Here is a 19915-nt window from a genome sequence, read left to right as displayed (position 1 = left end):
GAAAAAAAAAAGAGTTCGGATTGCCTATATTAGAGCTATCCAAGATATGTATGAGGGGGTAACAACTAATATGAGAACGTTTGGCTGTAAAATAAAGGACTTTCTTATAAGGATTGGACTACATCAAAGATAATCTTTGAGTTCTTATTTATTTGACTTGATCCTAAATGTTTTGACTAAACATATTCAAGAGAAAATCTCTAAATACATGTTTTTTTGTGGATGGTATAGGTCTTATTGTGGAGGCAAGAAAAAATATTAATCATAAACTTGAATTATGGAGGAGGACATTGAAGTCAAAATGTTTCTCCTTGAGCAGGAGTAAAACAAAATATTTACATTATAATTTTGATAAAAAGTCAGTCAATAGTAATTTGAAAGTAAATTGGAAGATCAAATTATATTTCAACTAAAAAAGTTTAGATATTTGAGAGTTATTATTCAACATGATGGGAAAATTGATAGGAATATTGCATATATGATACAAGTTGGGTGGTTTAATTGGAGAAATGTTAAATGAGTTATTTGCGATTATAAGGTACATAATAAACTTAAAGAAAATTTTTATTTCACTATTATAAAACCAACTATGTTATATGGTAGTAAGTGTTGGGCTTTAATAGGATAATAAGAGCATAAATTTAAAGTATTAGAGATAAGAATGTTGAGATGAATGTGTGAGCATACATGTAAAGATAAAATTTAAAATGAACATAAATGAGAAAAAGTGAACATAGCATCTATTGGGAGAAAAATAATAGAAAATCATTTGAAATAATTTGAACATGTACAAAAAAAATTGTGGGAGACATTAGTGAGGAGAGTGTAATAAATAATTTTGAGTTTTGTTAAGAAGGGTCATAGAAGGCTAAAAAGTACACTTACAGAAGTTGCTGGCTGAGAATTTCTAGTTAACAACATTCCTAAAATTTTAGTAAATGATAGAGTACAATAATACTATACAATTCATGTAACCAACCTCACCTAATAGGATAAGGTTTATTGTTGTTGTGTTGTCGTCCTTACTCTATCATGAGTCGTTGCTAGTCATGAATGTGGATGGAGACATTGCTATACACCATAAAGTTATATCATTATTTTTTGCATTAAAAAATGTTGGGTTAAGTCTAATAGAAAGGGTTAATTTCTCGTAAAGTGACTAACTAATGTTAAAATTTATATTGTAAAAGGTTCTCACATTTAATATCTTACTAAGTGTGGAATATGATTGTCTCAAATAGAAGAGTACATGTATATAATAAAAAAGGATTAAAGGAAAAAAATATTCTAAAAGTTTTCTCAAAGGAACACCCAATTTCCTATTAGGAAAAGCAATAATACCTTGGAAGTGTTAAAATTGGAGCAATCTCGCTCTTTTCTAACATTTGACTAATGTTTGATTAACGAGGTGTTGAAAAGTTTGATGTGGCAAGCCACATAATAGAGCCCTTTTGAATTTACTCATATTCTCGAATTCTTTTTAATTCTTCAAAAAAGCATTAAACCAAAAACATTCCCCTCATCTTATTACTATTGCCGATCATGCTCCAAACCTTCAAGTCACTCAAGGAATATGCAAAAGCTTTGAGATGATGATGGAGAAATAAGTGTGAGAGAACTTGATAAAGACAGTGAAACCAACCCAATGGCAATTTTATTACTCTCTCTCTAGTCAGATCACTAGTGGACTTGAGAAGTTTAGAATGAGTACAACTTGCTTCATGAACACCCTTCAAGTTTAAACAAAGCAATTAAACCCAACAAAAAAAAACATCATGTTTATTTTAATCAAACACAAAAGATCAAACGATATCAAAACCATATGTCATTAAAATTGAACCAAAACCTAGAAATTGAAACCTATAAAACCCAAAAGCATGACACTTGTGCACCTTTAAAGCTAAAGAACTAGCCTCACACTCTAACCACCTTCCCTAGCTATACAAGATAGGCAAGATCAGGGGAAGTTAATCAAAGTTGATGGATATGGCCTCACATTCTAGTCATCTCCATCATCATCATCAATCTTAGAACCCATAAACCATTTTTTGATTTTTGGTTCTTTCATATCTTTGAGATTGGATGACAAGGGAAGTAAATCGGAGTCGATGACCAGCGACAATTGTAAGATCGGACAGAGTCAATGCAATGGTTGTGAGATCGAATGGAGTCAATCATAGTGGCTATTAATATTAGAAAATAAAATTCAAACAAGAATAGAAAATCAGAATTAGAGGTACCTAGGTTCATGAAAGTGACTTTACACCTAACACTACCCTTGCCTCTCTATTGTTTGAAGATTGACGATCTCCAGGGTTAAGCCTTGAGAACTCAATGATAAATCTAAGGTTGATCAGGAGGACAGCAAAAGGAGCTTATTTAGTTGCAAATGAGAGAAGGAACATAGGAGATGATAGAGATTGGGGCAAGTGAGATGTTCTTTGTTAGTCCACGTGTGGTCTCATCTAGTGCAAAAGACTTCCCAATTGTATATTCATTAGTCAAACTTGGTCAAAGGTTAGAAAAGGATGAGATTGCTCCACTTTTAACACTTTAGGAATACCATTGCTTCTTCTAAAAAATAAGGATACTGAGTACTACTTTAAGAAAACTTTTAAGATATTTTTGCCCCTTAATCTTAAAAAATTTTCTTGTTTTATGTGTTCCTAGTTAAAACTAATGAAATTTTTGTTTCTCATTTTTAAAGTATTTTATCTTCAATATTCTTATATGTTTCTCATTTTAACTTGATTAAGGGTAGTTTTAAAAAATTGTTTTTTATATTTAAATACATCTAACACATTTTCTTAATATTTGTGAAACTGTCAATAGATTCTTATAATAAGAATTGGTGTGAGTAATTTATAGTATGAACTTGATTACTAGTTATTTTTTTCCAAGCAACACTATAGAATATTTAAATTATTTTTCATAATCTTTGGTTGAAAAAATATTTTTCTTAATCTAAATAATCTTGTTTATTAAAAAAAATAGTCATGGAATGAACTTTTCTTCATACCAACTTAGTCAAGTAATATACCTCGTTGACTTGCAACATAGTATCTCGAAGGAAATTATGAATTCAATGAGGAATTTATTTGTTTAAATCATGACCTAAATCTTTGATTGATTCAATAAGAATTCTAGTTAGTTTTCTCAATCTAAATAACCCGTGTGAATACTCATAGGAAGCGCGAGAAGGTGCGGAACACGAGGCAATTTATTATTAGTTTCCAGAAAATAGTCCACTGCAATTATCGAATTCTTTCCCGTCGGGAAAAAAAAAAAAATTCCTGTATACTATCTTACTTTTCAACACAATTGCAAGATATTTTTTTTAATCAACAATATCTCTTAAAAAGATATCTAGTTAAAAGTTACTATCCTTTAAATTTAAATGTTTCATCAATTTTAGATGTATTTTTAAAATTTATAATTTTTTAAATAAAATTTAAAATGAAGTTAAAATATGTGATTATTTTTTTATTTTATGAAAATTTATATCAAAATTCAGGGGGAAAAAGAAAAATTACACTAATTAGATTTTAAAAATAAAAAATATCATAATTTTGCCACTGTAAAACGTGATTCAGCGAATCATAGGAAAAATCAAATCATCGTTTTGGAAACTAGAATATTAAATTTAAATGACGATAAAAAAGCGTATGAATGAAAATTATTGTTTATTTTAACATAAAACAGATAATAAAACAATTGATATGATGAATAATTAACAAATTAATGCCTCAATGCGTTTTCGTTTATTTTTGTATGTTCAAATTCAATACTGTAAAACCTGCATTAAATTTTGCAAAATAGCTGAGAGGGACATTTCTCTTTTGGAACAATAATCGAAGAAAATTTGAAGAGAATGGACGAGGAAGCAAATCCCCGGTGGCGATCAAGCTTGCCGGACGGCAAACCGGCCCACTTTTTCAAGATAATACTTCCTACTGCGATTCTTGACAAAAAATTGGTAATGTTCAGTCTGCTTTCTTGCTTCTTTCCCCACTCTCTAAAATTATGAATGTTCTGTTTGGTTTCTGAGAAAATTGGAGTCTCGTGATGATGCTATAGGAGTTTCGCTTGCTCGCTAGATTGTGCTCTGTTTTGTTCCCAAGATAACCAAACAGAAGCGGATGAGATGCTTCCATTGCAAATTCCAAATTTGTGGGAATTAAAGATACTTACTTTGTTATACCGATTGAGATAGACATAGTTCAATATCTAGCCAAATAAAAAGACCTTAATCTATTTGTTTTTTTTTTCCAGCGAAAAAAATCCTTTTGTTTTCTGGGAAAACAGAGACAGACTTCAATGCTGCTGGAGCTCTGAAAACAAAGTGTAGATTTTCATTTTAAATTTGAATAATGCATATGTAAATCGCTGTGAGAAGAAGATTCTTTTGTTTACGCGATAGAGTTGGATACAATTTAATCCTTGAGCCAAAAAATGATTTGTTTACTGAGGAAACAGAGATTCACTTAAATGTGCTTTGTTTGTTGATATTTGCAGAGAGTTCCTAAGGCGTTTGTGAATCAGCATGGGGATGATTTCTCTCCAATCATTACCTTACATGATCCTAATGCTCGAGAATGGAAAATTGGCTTGGAGAAGAGTGAAGATGATGATGTTTGGTTCTCAGAAGGCTGGGACAAGTTTCTGGAATACTATTCCATCACCAACGAACACTTTCTGGTTTTCAGATACGAAGGAGATTCAAGATTCCATGTTCTAATATTCGACATGACTGGATCAGAAATTCAATATCCTTCCCAAAATCTAAGTCCTGAGAGAAACCAGGTTGCCTCATCGGAATCATCAAAGAGCAACCACCATGATTATCATCGGAGTCAAAATGACAATGACAACCACAATGATATTGATAATGATAGTGATAGTAATAATGATAATGATATTGGTATTGACCATCACTTTACTGAAGAATATTTTCCTGATGACGAGGATGATTCTACTCATGCATATGAAGAAGATGATCCCTACTATAGCACTTCTTCATCTAAATCTACTTCTACTTCTCCATCTGAATCCACTTCTCCAACAAAAAGACGAGGCTTCACCAAATTCATCGATAAATCATCAAAAAGAGAGAGAAGAAAAGAGTATTCTTCTCCTTCTTCAAGATCTGCATTTCGAAGAAAAAGAAAGAGGCATCAACGCGGTGCCAGTGAACGTGGTGATGAACAAAGTGACGGAGGTTCAAATCATAAAAGAAGAAGATCCAAAGAAGGAAGGCATGGAGGGAGAGCGAAGAAAATAGACCACGTGGAATATGTTGGTAAACAAACAGTGAAGTCAAAATCATACGAAAAGAGGCACATATCAGATAGAGTGAGAACCAAGGTTATCCAAGCTGCTGACAACTACAGATCTCGCTTTCCTTATTTCAGGGCTGTCTTGAGACCTCACAACTTATACAACAGTTTTATGGTAAGTGCAACATGTTTATTAATTATATTATTATTGTTATTCAATATGAAATTCTTACTATATATATTTATATATATATAGACACCTTGTTAATGCAATACCAGATCCTGACGTACAATTGCTAATAGGAGAGTTATTGAAAATTTGATACTCATTAGGAGTGACCTATATGACTTAAATACCTGATTTGCAGTTGAGGTTTTCATATTTGCTGATGCTTAATCAATATTTGCAACTTATTCCCTTTGTTCCAAAATATAAGTAGCTTAATCCGCATGCTAATATAATTCTTATTCTCATAAAAAATATATTATTTTTCCTTTTTGCTCTTAGTTATAATTTATGATGAGTAAGAAGAATATTATAAATTAAATACAAGAATCTAGGTTAATAAATATAATGGTTAAAATGAGAAAAAAATTTCTACAAATATTAAGTTGTTTATATTTTAGATTAAGATTAGGAGGGAAAAAGGGCTTAAATTTTGGACAAAGGGGAGTATGTTTTATAGAAAACTTTCTAGACTTAACTGTTTGTTATCAAATTGATCTTCTGGAACTGAAGTGTTAGTCCACTTTACCTATTCCCAATAGCATAACTTCGTCCAATACTTGATATGTTCCCAATAGCTTCTCCAAACCTAGTTGTGTTACAAGTACTAATATGATGACGACGACAACGATGATTGTGGTGGTGGAGCAGTATGTGCCAGCACGTTTTGCAGTGAAGTATTTGGGAGGAGGGTCATCAGACAAGAAGATAAGACTGGAGAACGGGAGGGGGAAGCAGTGGGAAGCTCGATGCTTTCCCAGGAATGGGGCTGGAAATGGGATGAACATAGGAGAAGGCTGGGCCAAGTTTAAGGAGGACAATCAGATCAAGGAAGGGGACGTCTGTGTCTTTGAGTTGCTCCACAGTATTAACTTTGTGTTGAGAGTTCAAATATTTCGCGTCAGACATTATGCAGATCGCTGAATGAACATGAACATGTGACTGTACATACATTCACGCATGCATGCCACTTTCATGTCTTTCTGCAAGGCTTTGTCGTTTCGGTTTTTGCTTGCTGCTGCTGTTGCGCTTGTTTGTATTCCATCAGTTAGCTTGTAATTCTTTTGCATCAAATTAATAATATACTTAATCTTTTATGAGGTCATGTCTTGTGTCTCCATTTATTCTCTGAGAAATAATTTTTTTGTAAGTTTTAAGTTATATATATGCTTTTTATGCGTAAAACTTGGATTAGCTTTTCTTTAGTAGCAAGCTAGTTGCATGTTATCATCTTAACATATTTCTCTCTCTTTTTTCAATCCTCTTTTTCTTTGGTTTCTTCTCCTGATGCAAGAAAAAAATGTCTTTGGCAGAGACAGATGACATTATCATAGAAAGGAAAAGAGGTATTAAATCATTTATATTATCTACAAAAAATTTAATTTACTTTTAATAAATGCATCATTTTTAAAAACTTGTTTTCTTATGCAATCTCTTATCCTATTTATAAAAAAATTATAAAAAGATAAAATTAGAAGAAAACAATTAATAGTTTTTTTTATGTAAAATGATTTATAAAAAACATCTATCAATTTCTTTTATGCCTGAAAAAAAAAGTATCATCTTTTACCAAAAAATAAATTAAAGGCAAGGTTTTGGCTACAGCCCTCGCACTTTTTTTTTTTTTTAAATTGCCCATCTGATATTCAAAGCTTCACCTTGATTAATTCAAATTCGATCCACATTACATACTTGGTTATGGTGGGTGAGTTTTCCAACAAAAATTTTCTGTGAACACAAACCTCAAACTTAAGACCTTATTTAAGTAAAACCAAACCGTTTACTACTCGGATCAACCTGTACGTCAGCCCTCGCACATTTCAATTGAGGCGATCTACTTCAGAGCCACGGACAGGACAGTTAAGTCCAATCGTGGGTCCCTAAAAAGTGCAGAATCCATTGGAGGCTGCATTGCCATCCAGGAAGGGCGGCCCCACTTGATACACTAGTCATAGCTTCAACCGTAAAATCAAGCCCGCATTTGTATGGAATTAACCACTAATTGTTCTGTTCTGTTCTAATATAAACTTATTGGACGTCCATGATATTTAACTTCAAAGACTCCGCACTTTATCCTGATTAATTCCACAGACAATTACCAACGTGGTCACATTCATCTGGACACATGCAAGAACATAGTCTAGGAATCTGTAACTTTGGTGTTGCCTTCGCTTTTAGGTAAAACCAGTTACCAAGATATGAAAGTGTGTTGCGTGTGAACAACAACGTAGGAAAAAACAGAAAAGAATTAAATATCATTTTTATCCCTCAATTTTACTTAAAAAATCACTAAAAATTTTAAAATTAATTATGTGTTAATTCTATCACTCAACATTAAAAATTTTTCCTTTCATCATCTTGACCCCATTATTTAATGTCCATTAATTATTAATGAATCCAACTATTTTTTAAAATATTTTTTTCAAGTTAAGGGTCATTCTTTTTCTCAACTCAAATATTTTATAATAAAAAATATTAAAAAAATATAATGTAAGGTTCATTAATAGTTAACTAATGAGGGAAGGAATCTATAAAATTTAAAAACAGAATTAACCCAGAGTTAATTTTAGTGCCTCCAATGACTTTTCAGATAAAATTAAAAAACAAAAATGATCATTAACCTAAAAGAAAAAGCCAGCACAACATCAGGGGAAGCTATAAACATTAAGGCTAGGGCACAAGATGCCCCCGAAAATAAGAAAAAGGTGCGAAACTGCAGAAGTACCAACGTTTCGACTCAAGTTTCCTATCAGAAGCTAGACCAGACAATCTATTTACAAGCCATAATCAAAATAAAGTCTCAAAAAAAAAAAGAAAAAACGTATATCCGTAACAAGACTACAATAGCTTAGTTCCACTTAAAGTCAACCTGAAATGTATATGGACAAGGAAAAAGCATCTAAGTTCCACATTAAGAAATTAGATGAGTGATAAACTGATCACACAGAAGCAAGAGCTACATGATAATACACTTGAGGCGTCAGCAATTAATCTGCAGCTGCTAATTTCTAATCATTTTAATAGGGCTCACATTTTGCTGCATGGGATTGTTCAACAGTTTTGGGGTTGGGCTCATGCTGGGGTTTTGCTGCATGGGAGGGTTCAACAATCCCACGTCTTCTTCGAGGACTTGGAATATAGTAACTTTCAGCACTACTTCCCTCATTCTAAGAAGCTCAAAAACGCAGACATCGCCTTCTCCGAGGTTGTTATCCTGGGCGAATTCGAACCACCCCTGGCTTAACTTCGCTCTACCTCCTCTATAAAGGCAGCGAACTGGCCACTGTCTCCCCTCGGGAATCTGGAGTTTGATGAAACCTGAAACCCCATTCAAATGCTTTTCTGCAAAGCATGAGGGCAAATACTGGAAAACAAACACAAGAAAGTTCACGTGAGAAAAAATAGTGATGAAAAAAAAAAAAAAAAGGTCTAACCGAACCTCCATATTGACCTTCTAAAGATCAATCCAGTATTATTAGTTCCCTTAGTAATTGCTTCTATCACTTTGGTATTTATAGATGTAACCTGGTTTCAACTTCATTGGAAATGTACTAAAATGATACTGTGCAATCTTTCAAGGATCAAGCATTCTATGAAGATGAAACACAATCAACAATCAAACTGACTAAAATGATACAAAAAAGTCCAATGGAGGACTAAAGTCGTTTTTGGAGGACCAAAATAGAGATTTTGTCAAAATGTTGTCACATTAAATCCAATGGCTCACCATTATGCATCCCCTATACAGATAGGAGGGCCGCAGGACAACCCTACAGAAAGGATTAGGCGGTTCATATGCTTTTGCAGCATTAACTGCCCTTTCTCTTTCTTCTGCTGTCACGGTTCTTTTTCTTGCAGAAGCACTTTCATAAAATCTAAAACGCATTTCTACCTCCTCTTCATTATGAGGAGCGGATTCCTCACCATCTGCATAACCAAAAACTGAGTTCATAAGAAAATTCAATATTTTGACCAACAATTACAAGAGATAATGAAGTCCTGTTAGAGCTTACTAGGATCAGTTTTCCGCCTTTTTCTTACAGTTTTTTTAACTCTCTGCATTTCATTATTGGAAGCACGTAATTTCAACTCTTCAGTAGACCTCTTAAACTCAGCTGCATTGAACTGAACACCTTTATCTCTCATCAATTGATTGTTTTGTGAATTGGCACCCTTTGAAGAAATGGTGTCTCCCCAGTTTATGCTATTAAGTTTAGACCCATTAAACAAATTCTGCAATGGTGAAGGAGTATAATTCTTGCCAGGTGTCAATTGATCCGCAGATCCAGTAATGACCTTGTTATTAAATGCACCAGGGTTTAAATGCAAAGGTGTTGAGTCAGAGTATTCATTGTAATCTTCATCTTCCATGTCATCAAAAATACGTTGGTTGGTAAAGTAAGGCCGTTCATCACAGTTTCGATTGGCTAATTGATAGTTTATCTCGGAAGCAGCCAAATTGAAAATATGAACGTTGAAAGAAGAATTCCCTTCATATCTGAACACCAAAAAGCATCCAACACCTATGGAATAACGTTGAACAAACTCCTTCCAACCATCATGGAGCCAAAATTTGTTGTCTGCTTTTTTAAAACCAATACGCCAGACACTGCCATCAGGAACACTGAGGGTAGCACTTGTAGACAGCTCCCCACCAAACCTCCTCAAAAAATAATCTGGAACCCTCTGCAGTTCACAATTTAGGTCTTGACTATTAGTTAATACTCACAATCCAAGATTACAGATTGAAACTTCTACAACTATTATAAAATTAACTGCAGAAAATTAATTAGAGAATCAAGCTGGTCATGCCTATCCTCACATCAAAGAGACAGAGCCTGGAAAATAAGATAACAGAGGGTGCTATATAATGTAAACACGATTATGGGATGCGTGTAAAACTTAAACATTGACGATCATAGCATTAATCCAAGGAAAATCCAAAACTATGCTATTCACATAAAAGGACCAAATCAACAAGGACTGAGGTTGAGACTGCAACCAATGATTAAGATTCCCAGTTACTACTACTAGTCAGAAAAGTGAGGGTAGGAGAGAAAAAAGGGAGAGATGTAGCTGCAAATCAACTTACAAGAAATGTCAAAATGGTCACAAAATAAACAATACAAAAACAAAAACAATATAACAAGAAGCATTCCCCCAGCAAGTGAGGCCAGATACATGGATTGTATGACACCACTAGGCTCTAGCAACAACTAACTGTTTAGATATATAATCTATCATCAGATCCCGTTTTATAAATTTCTTGATTGCAATAAACAAAAAGACAGCAAAAAGATTTGATTTCTTTCAAGGTAGTCAACATGTAATTCAGAAACCAAAGTTGCAAAGAACTTAATCATCCAAAAATCACCTCTAAAGACTAGGGATTTCATCTTTTCCCCCAGTTTCCTCCTAATCCCCCCGATGAACTTTTAAAGGAAAGCTTTTAAGCCAATCTTAGAATAATAGCTCGTTTCAAACACTGCTATACCAGTTGAACTTCTGTAACTAATTAAACTCAGATGCTATTGGGAAGGGATGGAACTCCAGACTAACTCCATTGCTATATACTTTTGATATAAGTTTCTTACATTAATTTCTTAGAATTATTGAAAGTCCTACCTGCCTAAATTCAAGTGCATGGTAAAGAACTCAGGTTCCTCAAACAGAGCGGTTAGTCTAATTTTATTGAAATCAAATCCTTATTTTTTTTGCACCGAATAATTCGAAGTTTCTCAGTTGCCATGTAGCCTAGACTGTTAAGTTTTTTAATACACATCCACTACTAAAAAAATGATGAATCAGAAAGTTTTCCCGGAGATTTTCAATCAGAAGTACGATGCCCAAGAAATCTCAGGCTGTCATTGGAAAGCACTACTGACAAAGAAACGGTTATGAACTAAATCTACTTAAGTCTAGCATTAGTATTCAGCTCAAGAAGGCATAAATTCAAAATCATAGCAACTTCACCCACAAGGAAAAAAAAAAATCTATTTCCACTAAATTAGGCTTCCTTGGCGTAGCAAAAGCCAAAACAAATGAAATAAAAGCCTCATATCAGAAACCGACTATCTCAGTGATGGAGCTCCACCAGCAAGGAGTTCTTCTATGTGCAAAATCCTTTGAAAATACTGTGCTTTATAAAAATATAGATTGACAACCCATGAACATCCCTAATACCCCACCATATCCTAGAAGACAAGAAGTGCGAAAGGAATTGGCTTTTAAAGGGGATAAAAATCTTAAGTTACCGAAGCAGAATCAAAACGAAGGCATACTATTCTGCCAATTTTTTCACTCGCTCAAATTTATCATGAAAAGAAGAATACGGCCAGTCCAAGTATCAATTAAAAAAACTTGCGAAGAAAACAGAGGACGGAACTCCAAGAAGAAGCTAGAAAGAGCGACAGAAGGGGAATTTGGGTACCAATTGGCCGGCTTGGACGGTGGATGGAAGGACAAGCTTGTGAAAACAAGGACGCGGCATTTTCTGACTATTTGGGAAGCCAGAAAAACAGGGCTCAAAGCATTTGATTAATTCCCTTTTTTTAGGTTTGACAGAAAGCCTCTTAGCTTGCAGATTTCCTTAGCTTTCAGATCTGCTTCTTCTCCATCCTTTCACTCATAATTCACTCTGCTTTGCAGTCAAACAGCGATTTTTAAACCTTATAAAAACCCCAACTTGACCTAATTAAAATGCCTGCCGAGTCAAGCGAGTCCGTGACTCGGAAACTCACCCCTCCCCGTTATTTCCTTACCCTTGTCAGAATTTCTAATTTCGATTCCTTTTTCGGGTATTTAATTGTTTACGCATTTTACCTTTTTTAACATGTGCTTTATACAGAATTCAATATTTTATATTTTTATGAAACTGTTAATGTTAATTAAAATATATGATAATTGATAAATATATATATATATATATATAATTTTTTATTAAAATGTACCTACCACATTACTGTTAAATGGTTATGTATAAAAATATAAATAATTAACATAAAATAAATTCAGCAAAAAATAATGTTAAAAAATAATATATTTATTTAGAAAAAATATAATATTTATCAATAAAAATTGCATATACTTATTATAAGACGATTAATTAAAAAAAAGAAAGTGAGGAATAGAAGGGAGCATCCAACTAATTAAGTAATTGGCAAAAATGAATGAAAAGATCCAAAATTATCAAAAGGAAGATCCCTTGCGACTTTATTCCACTCTCTCTGTCACCTCCTTTTTATTTCTTTTCCTAAGCAAAAACCAAACAGCTCACAAATTAAGCTTTTTGACACTTGTCAATACGAGGTAACATTTTTAGGACCACCAAAAAAAAAAATGATAAAGCTGATATCCGTACCATTTTTTCTTTCTTTCTTTCTTTCTTTCTTTCTTTCTTTTTTTTTTTTGCCAACAGATATCCATACCATATTCCATAGCTAATCTTCAAATTTCATATTTTACATGATATGTGGCATTAGTAAATTTAAACCACACAAGGGAATGGTGTTAAATCAATAGATTTATTTAGGCGCAAACAAGGCAAGAATGAACGAGTAGACAGAACTGAACAGACAAACTATTTGATTTTTTATTAGAAGTTAGCAATTTTGTTAGCTCACTTGGAGAAAAATATATCATTTCATCGATAACAAGAGAATCGCATAAGAATGTTGGAGTCATTCAATCTTGATATTCTTTTCTACACCTAAAGTATTTTTATATTATGAGTTTGATAAATTTAAATGTAACATATATTAAAAAAAAAATCGTGGTCATGGCATGATAGAGCATGGAGAATGGTAGGTTCTTCATTGGGGCTTCGATAACATTCCTAAGATTCCGGTTTTTTACCTTAGAAGCTAATAAATATAATGAATTTTTCGTTCTTATAAAGAAATACTCAATATTCAACCTCACTTTGTTTTTATCACCACAAAGCTTGTCCTCTTAATATAATAGAACTGATATTGTACAACTATCTGATTGTTCTTCCTATAGTAGTTTTCTGTACAGAAAACATTCTCTTGAAGAAGATGATGAGATTGAGAACAATGGAAGAAGAAGGCTTTGCCATGTTGAAGATGGTTATTGTGATATTGATGGTCATGCTTGGTGCAGATGCTGCAGATAGAAATGATGTTTATAGTCCATGTTCTGATGCTAAAGTTCAGAAAGGTGATGGCTTTAGCTTTGGTGTTGCATTCTCAAATAAGGAGTCCTTCTTTCTGAATCAAGGTCCACAGCTCTCACCGTGTGATAGCCGCCTCAACCTTTCCGGCAAAGCTGCTCAACTTGCCGTGTTCCGGCCACATGTTGATCAGATCTCTTTTCTTACCATCAATGGAAGCTCTTTTGATCCGGTATGAAATGTTCTTGCATACCTGTTTTGACTTTTTTTTATTCCATAATATAAAGATAAGTCTAAATGGCTTGACTAAAGGTGATTTGAATGTATTTGTGACTCATTGGATTCAGAATTCAATCTAGTTTGTTAAATGGAAGCTAATAAAGTATGTAGCTGTATTATCTAATAATCATCAGTGTAATATTTAAAAGTAGAATGGTTTAGTGCCATTACTTAATTGTTCACTTGTGCATGTGTTGTCATCTCTTTATTTCTCTACATATTTGATAAAATATGAATGAACTAATAAGGATTTGGTTCAAATCATGATAACCAAAGAACTGGTCTGATTGTGATTCTTCAAGTTTCCCTTTGAACTCTTCATTCATGGTCTGATTCATGTATGCCTGGATATGCATTGCTTGAACTAATATTAGTATAAGCATGATTTGAAGAGAGATGGTATGCAAGTGCTTCTGGTTTAGAAGGTCAGATATATAATCTCTATGTTAAGAAGTTGACATGATGAGCATGACCCAGCTTGAGCAGTTTTTTGAGACTTGCTATTGACCAGGCCAAGTCTGGTGGATTCATGGTAGCATTTGCCGGACATCAGTATGCAGCAATATCTGCTCCAGTCATGTTTTCAGACAACTCTCACACCATTACTAGTTTCACTCTGGTAAACATCATTTCACTTGCTTAGAACTTGTCGGGACAGATCTAGGTTCATTTATTAATCAAAGTTTCAGTCAAGCTATCATATGTGAACAAATTGGTCTAAATGAATGATTAAGTGCTTGGATGGATAACTTTCATAATCAATTTTAGATCTCAAAACTATGATTTTATGAAAATATATCTAAACAATTCTATCACGTGCTAAAATAATTTATAAACCTAAAACCATGATTTTTTAAAAAATATCCAAACACCTTTAAAATATCTTATACAACATTATATACTATGTGTCTCTTTTTGCACAGGACCATCATCCTAACTCACAAAAGAATCCAATCCATCCTATTATTGAAAGAATTGAGATCTGAAGTTTTTTTTTTTCAAGAGCATAATATATTGCATTCATAATAGAACTATTTGACAGTGACAGTAGGTGGATTATTCAAGATCAATGCTTGAAGAAGCAAAGTGTTTATTGCCATAACTTGTAAATCTGAAATGGGATAGATTGAGCAGATTCTGGAGTTTAAGGAGGGAACTCTTCAGAATCTGATATGGAAGAGCTTTGGGTGTGAAGGCTGTTCTGGGGAAAGCGTGTGCCTCAACAACCAAGACTGTGCAGTGACAGCTTCAAAGTGTCAAAACAACGGAGTGGGTGGCTGCAACATTGGGATTCAATTGGCATTCACAGGGACAGACAAGAACCTAAATGTCCTCAATTCTTGGTATCAAGTCAGAAAACTCAGGCTCTATTCTCTCCCTTCTCTCTTCTCTGATCTTCCTGATTCCATCATTTCCCCTTGACAAGTTTGTTCTGATTTCTCATCCTGTTTTTGTCCACACTTGTTGATGTATATGAACTTGGAACAAATTATAACTCTTACTATTCAATCACGTACTCTATGCATCTCTATACATAAAGTAATTTTAATTAAATCTCGTGTACCAACAAAAGTTTATTATTTAGTTGAAATCTCATTCAAACATAATGATTTTTCAATTTTGCTCTTAATAATGTCACAATTAATATGGTGGTGGTGGGGGATAAAACACACAATTAATATCTTTTCCATTTTCAAGACAAGGGCAAAATTTTTTAATTGCTCAAAAGTATTATGATTACCCTTATATTTAGGTATGAAATAAACTTCTAGAAAACGTCTTATATATAGAGAAGGATGAAGTAATTAGGAAGACAGTGATACCCAAAAAAAAAAACCTTATTATGAGACATACGTCACCAAAACTATTTGTCTTCATTTTCCCTATGCATATGGAGACTAGATCCTTTAAAGTAGAAAGGGAAAAAGAGAAGATTGAATTTCACTTCATTTTCCCTATACATATGGGTTCCACATATGTGAAGTCTCCATGGGATATTAGACTTTATTATAAATATTATGTTATTGGCTTATTTCTGTTTTAAATATTCTTAGGCTTTATTAGCAGTTATTATTTATTATTATTATTATTTTCCCATCCTAGTATATAAATACCTAGTTGTATTTCAGTATTCTATATCAATGAGAAATATTTTCACTCAAATTTTGCATGGTATTAGAGCTAGTGCATTTAGGGTCTCTGGTTGTGTACGTTTAGGGATTTTTAGGTGATACCTCATCAAATGTACCCCTTGAAATGTCTCTAGCCATTGCTATTCATGGTGGTAGTAGGAGCTCTAAATCTCACCGCTAGCCTAAGAAGGTGCCCAAGGGTTTGATTGGTGAAACCTTAGAGTTTGACCACGACTGGTGACAAGTAGCACTCCCACTCACTAACTCAAGATTCTGCTCAGAAAGTGCCAAGTGGCGAATGGGAGTGCATGAAGGATTTGGGTGGCTCGCGATGCTTTCCTCTATCGTCGACATTTTCAGTACGATCCTAATGTGCCCCAGATTTGGGCAACTTGTCTTCTATATTCCTTTGTCTCAAGTTCTTCTATTTATGTGACTGCTAGCTGTTTATGGGGATGTGGTGTTTTTTCTTTCTCTGTTATGTGGAAATTGTTGCATTCATCAAAGTAATCTTATGGGTACTCTCAAATATCCAACTTACCCAATTCAAATCTTTACATATAGCAATAGTAGCAAAATAGGAGACTTTCCTTTAAGATCTAACAACGTCACGAGATAAAACAGTATGGATAGTTGACTTTGGAGCCTTCGACCATATAACTAATTGTCATGAATTGTTTACCACTTATACCCCATGTATTGGGAATATTAAAGTCAAGATTGTAGATGGCTCATTAGCACTTGTAGCAGGAAAAGAGATTATTCAAATTTTAGATTCTATAATGTTGGAATCTATACTCATGTGCCTAAGTTTGATTACAATTTACTTTCCATTAGTCAACTGACAAAGCAGTCAAATTGTTATGCTAAGTTTCTCCTATCCCATTATGTGTTTTAGGATTTATCATCTGGAGTGACAATTGAAAGTGTTAAAGAGTATGAAGGGCTTTACCATTTTGAAGTCACCACTTGAGTGGGTAACTCACCAATTATTGGTAATTCTACATCTACCTTTAAAGTTGATAATTTTATGTTATGGTATAAGAGGCTAGGTCACCTTAATTTTCAACGCTTTCAACAATTATTTCCAACCCTATGTCCCAATTTGAATACTGATAACATTCGTTGTGAAGTGTGTGAACTTTCCAAACACTATAGACCTTCTTTTTCGAGAGCCAAATATACACCCACCAAACCTCTCACAACCATTCATGATGACTTGTGGGGGCCATCTCGTACTCCTAATCGTATTAAAAAAACATGGTTCATTTCCTTTATTGATGACAATACTCGTGTCTGTTAGGTTTACCTTTTAAGAAACAACTCATAGGTTGCTCCCACATTCATGAACTTCTTCAACATAATTCAAACCCAATTTAATATCACAATCAAAGTCTTACACACTAACAATGGCACTGAGTACTTTAACCAGTTTTGAGTACTTTCCTCCAAATGCACAATATTATTCATACTAGTTCTTGTGCTGATACACCCCAACAAAATGGGGGAATGCTATTTTGACTGCCACCTACATAACCAACCGAATGCCCAGTCATATCTTATCCTTCAACACTCCTCTCCACAAATTGTGAAGTACTTTCTCCACATCTCATATTGAAACCAATCTTCTGCTTTGGGTGTTTGGCAACACAACCTTTGTCCATAACCATCAAAGCTCTAAACTTGAACCTTGAACTATCAAATGCATATTTCTTAGGCACTGTGCTACTCAGAAAGGATATAGATGCTTTAGCCCCATCTCTAACTACACATTTGTCAATCTTGATGTCACCTTTCGTGAAGCTACTCCATTTTATCCTTATTCTTCGATTTAGGGGGAGAACATAAGAGAATCACAAACTTGGGAACAAGAACCTAATAGAGAATTGGTACATACTAAGCCATTACTACTACCATACCCTGAACCATTACCTTCACTGTCACTACCAGCACTTATAGTTCCTCTTATGTCATAGCCTAAAGAACACAGGCAGGCAAGGGGAGATGCAAAAAGACCACAAAAGGGAAAATTGTTAGTTTACACTCATAAAGAGAAATCAAAAGATAATTAGCAACTTGTATCTGAAGCACTAAGAGAGTCAGAACCAGAGGTAGCTCTTGAAGCATGACCTCATAAAGACTTAGAAATTAGGGCAACTCCTAAAAGCACAAAGCTAGATAGTACAGAACGCGTAAGCTCATCTACTAATCTTGATCTTCCTATTGCTTCAAGGAAGCAACCTTGCTTATGTACTTTCCATTCAATAAAGAGGTTTGTCTCATACAATGCACTTTCTCCTCAATATCGGGCTATTGTTATTAATCTTGATAATGTGAAGGTACCTGAGACTATACATGGAGCTCTAAGCATCCCTAAATGGCAGTGTTATTATGGAAGAAATGAGGGCCTTAGAAAAGAATGTGATATGGGAACTTGTTCAACTTCCAAAAGGAAAGAAAATAGTGAGTTGTAAGTGGATATTCACCCTAAAATACAAGGCTGATGGAGCCCTCAAAAATTGAAAGCATGCTTGGTTGCAAGAGAGTTTAACCAAACATATGGCTTAGACTATGAAGAAACATTTATTCCAGTGGCAAAATTGAACACTATCAGAGTCTTATTGTCTGTAGCAACTAATTTTGAGTGGCCTCTCCTTTAACTTGACATCAAAAATGCATTTCTAAATGGAGGGTTGAAGGAAGAAATGTATATGACACTACCTTCTGGTTTTGATAAAAGTAGAGAAAATCAAGTCTATAAGTTGAAAAATTCAATATATGATTTGAAACAATCACCAAGAGCTTAGTCTAACAGGTTCTCAAAAGTTCTAACTTCTAAAGGCTACAAGCAACCCCTATTAGATCATACAATATTTGTTAAGGTTGAAGGGAGTAAGAAATGTATCCTTCTTGTCTATGTTGATGACATAATACTTACCGAAGATCACCTTGAGGAGATAGAGAGAGTGAAGGATTCCCTTAGAAAGGAATTTGAAGTCAAGGATTTTAGGAAGCTAAAATACTTTCTTAGGATGAAAGTTGTCAGGTCAAGAAGAGGAATCTACATTTCTCAGAGAAAATATACACTTGATCTCTTGACAAAGATGGGTATGTTAGGCTATAGACCTGTTGAAACATCTATTGAGGTTAAGAAACCAAAGAAGAAGCTTAAGGTAAATGAGGAAGGTGAAGAAGAGAAGGAGGAAGTCAAAGAAAAGGAAGAAGCAGCTGACAAAGAAAGATATCAGAAGCTCGTTAGAAAATTGATATATCTCTCTTATACGAGGCCAAATATAGCCTTCATTGTCAGTGTAGCCAGTCAATATATGACTTTTCCAATGAAGAGTCATATGGAGGCAGTGTACAAGATCTTGAGATATTTAAAAGGTACTCCTGGTAGAGGTTTGTTCTTCAGAAAACATGAGCAAAGATCCATTGAAAATTACATCGATGCAAGTTAGGGTGGAACCTATAAAGATCAAAGATCAATCTCTAGCTACTATTCATTTGTGTGGGAAATTTAGTGACATGGAGAAGCCAGAAGCAAAGAGTTGTTTCCAGAAGCAGTGCTGAATTTGAATTGAGAGCTTTGGCTTAAGGAATTACTGAGGAATTATGGCTTAAACAAGTCTTGAATGAGATACAAGCTGGAGTAAGCTCACCATTGAAACTCTACAGTAATAATAAAGCTGCCATAAACATGGCCTTAAATCTAGTGCAACATGACATGTTAAACATGCTAAGATTGACCAACACTTTATCAGAGAAAAAAATAGAAGAAGAAATTATATGTTTGATATATTTGCTTACAAAGTTGCAAGCTGCTAATATTTTGACTAAAGGGTTACTTGCACTTGCATTTGAGAATTAC

General features: G+C 34.0%; 4 protein-coding genes across 5 annotated transcripts; 3 read left to right on the top strand and 1 right to left on the bottom strand.

Annotated features, from left to right (window-relative positions):
• The first annotated feature begins 3852 nt into the window (after positions 1–3852).
• LOC129292744 (B3 domain-containing transcription factor VRN1-like) lies at positions 3853–6592 on the top strand. 2 transcript variants are annotated; one of them, XM_054930373.1, is made up of 3 exons: positions 3853–3976; positions 4516–5451; positions 6154–6592. In XM_054930373.1, the coding sequence occupies exons 1-3, from the start codon at positions 3872–3874 to the stop codon at positions 6424–6426; spliced, it is 1314 nt and encodes a 437-aa protein (XP_054786348.1). In that variant the 5' UTR covers positions 3853–3871; the 3' UTR covers positions 6427–6592. The 2 variants fall into 2 exon arrangements, with proteins under 2 accessions (XP_054786348.1, XP_054786349.1); XM_054930374.1 differs by having other exon boundaries at positions 6081–6296.
• Positions 6593–8147: 1555 nt separating this feature from the next.
• On the bottom strand, positions 8148–12158 carry LOC129292745 (B3 domain-containing transcription factor VRN1-like). Its single transcript, XM_054930377.1, has 4 exons — positions 11933–12158; positions 9516–10188; positions 9230–9429; positions 8148–8866 (listed from the first exon to the last, which is right to left on the bottom strand). Exons 1-4 carry the CDS (start codon positions 11990–11992, stop codon positions 8504–8506), a joined length of 1296 nt encoding a protein of 431 aa, XP_054786352.1. The 5' UTR covers positions 11993–12158; the 3' UTR covers positions 8148–8503.
• A 1325-nt stretch (positions 12159–13483) lies between these two features.
• LOC129292747 (uncharacterized) lies at positions 13484–15428 on the top strand. The gene is made up of 3 exons (XM_054930379.1): positions 13484–13865; positions 14424–14531; positions 15047–15428. Exons 1-3 carry the CDS (start codon positions 13539–13541, stop codon positions 15332–15334), a joined length of 723 nt encoding a protein of 240 aa, XP_054786354.1. The 5' UTR covers positions 13484–13538; the 3' UTR covers positions 15335–15428.
• A 3720-nt stretch (positions 15429–19148) lies between these two features.
• On the top strand, positions 19149–19642 carry LOC129293076 (uncharacterized mitochondrial protein AtMg00810-like). The gene is made up of 2 exons (XM_054930879.1): positions 19149–19446; positions 19569–19642. Exons 1-2 carry the CDS (start codon positions 19149–19151, stop codon positions 19640–19642), a joined length of 372 nt encoding a protein of 123 aa, XP_054786854.1.
• Positions 19643–19915: the final 273 nt, after the last annotated feature.

This window comes from Prosopis cineraria, unplaced genomic scaffold, assembly GCF_029017545.1.
Source record: "Prosopis cineraria cultivar Desert tree isolate PC_DT_omini unplaced genomic scaffold, ASM2901754v1 PC14, whole genome shotgun sequence".
Taxonomy (NCBI): Eukaryota; Viridiplantae; Streptophyta; class Magnoliopsida; order Fabales; family Fabaceae; genus Prosopis; species Prosopis cineraria.
The sequence above is the reverse complement of the archived record's forward strand: the minus strand, read 5'-3'. Positions and strand labels throughout refer to the sequence as shown.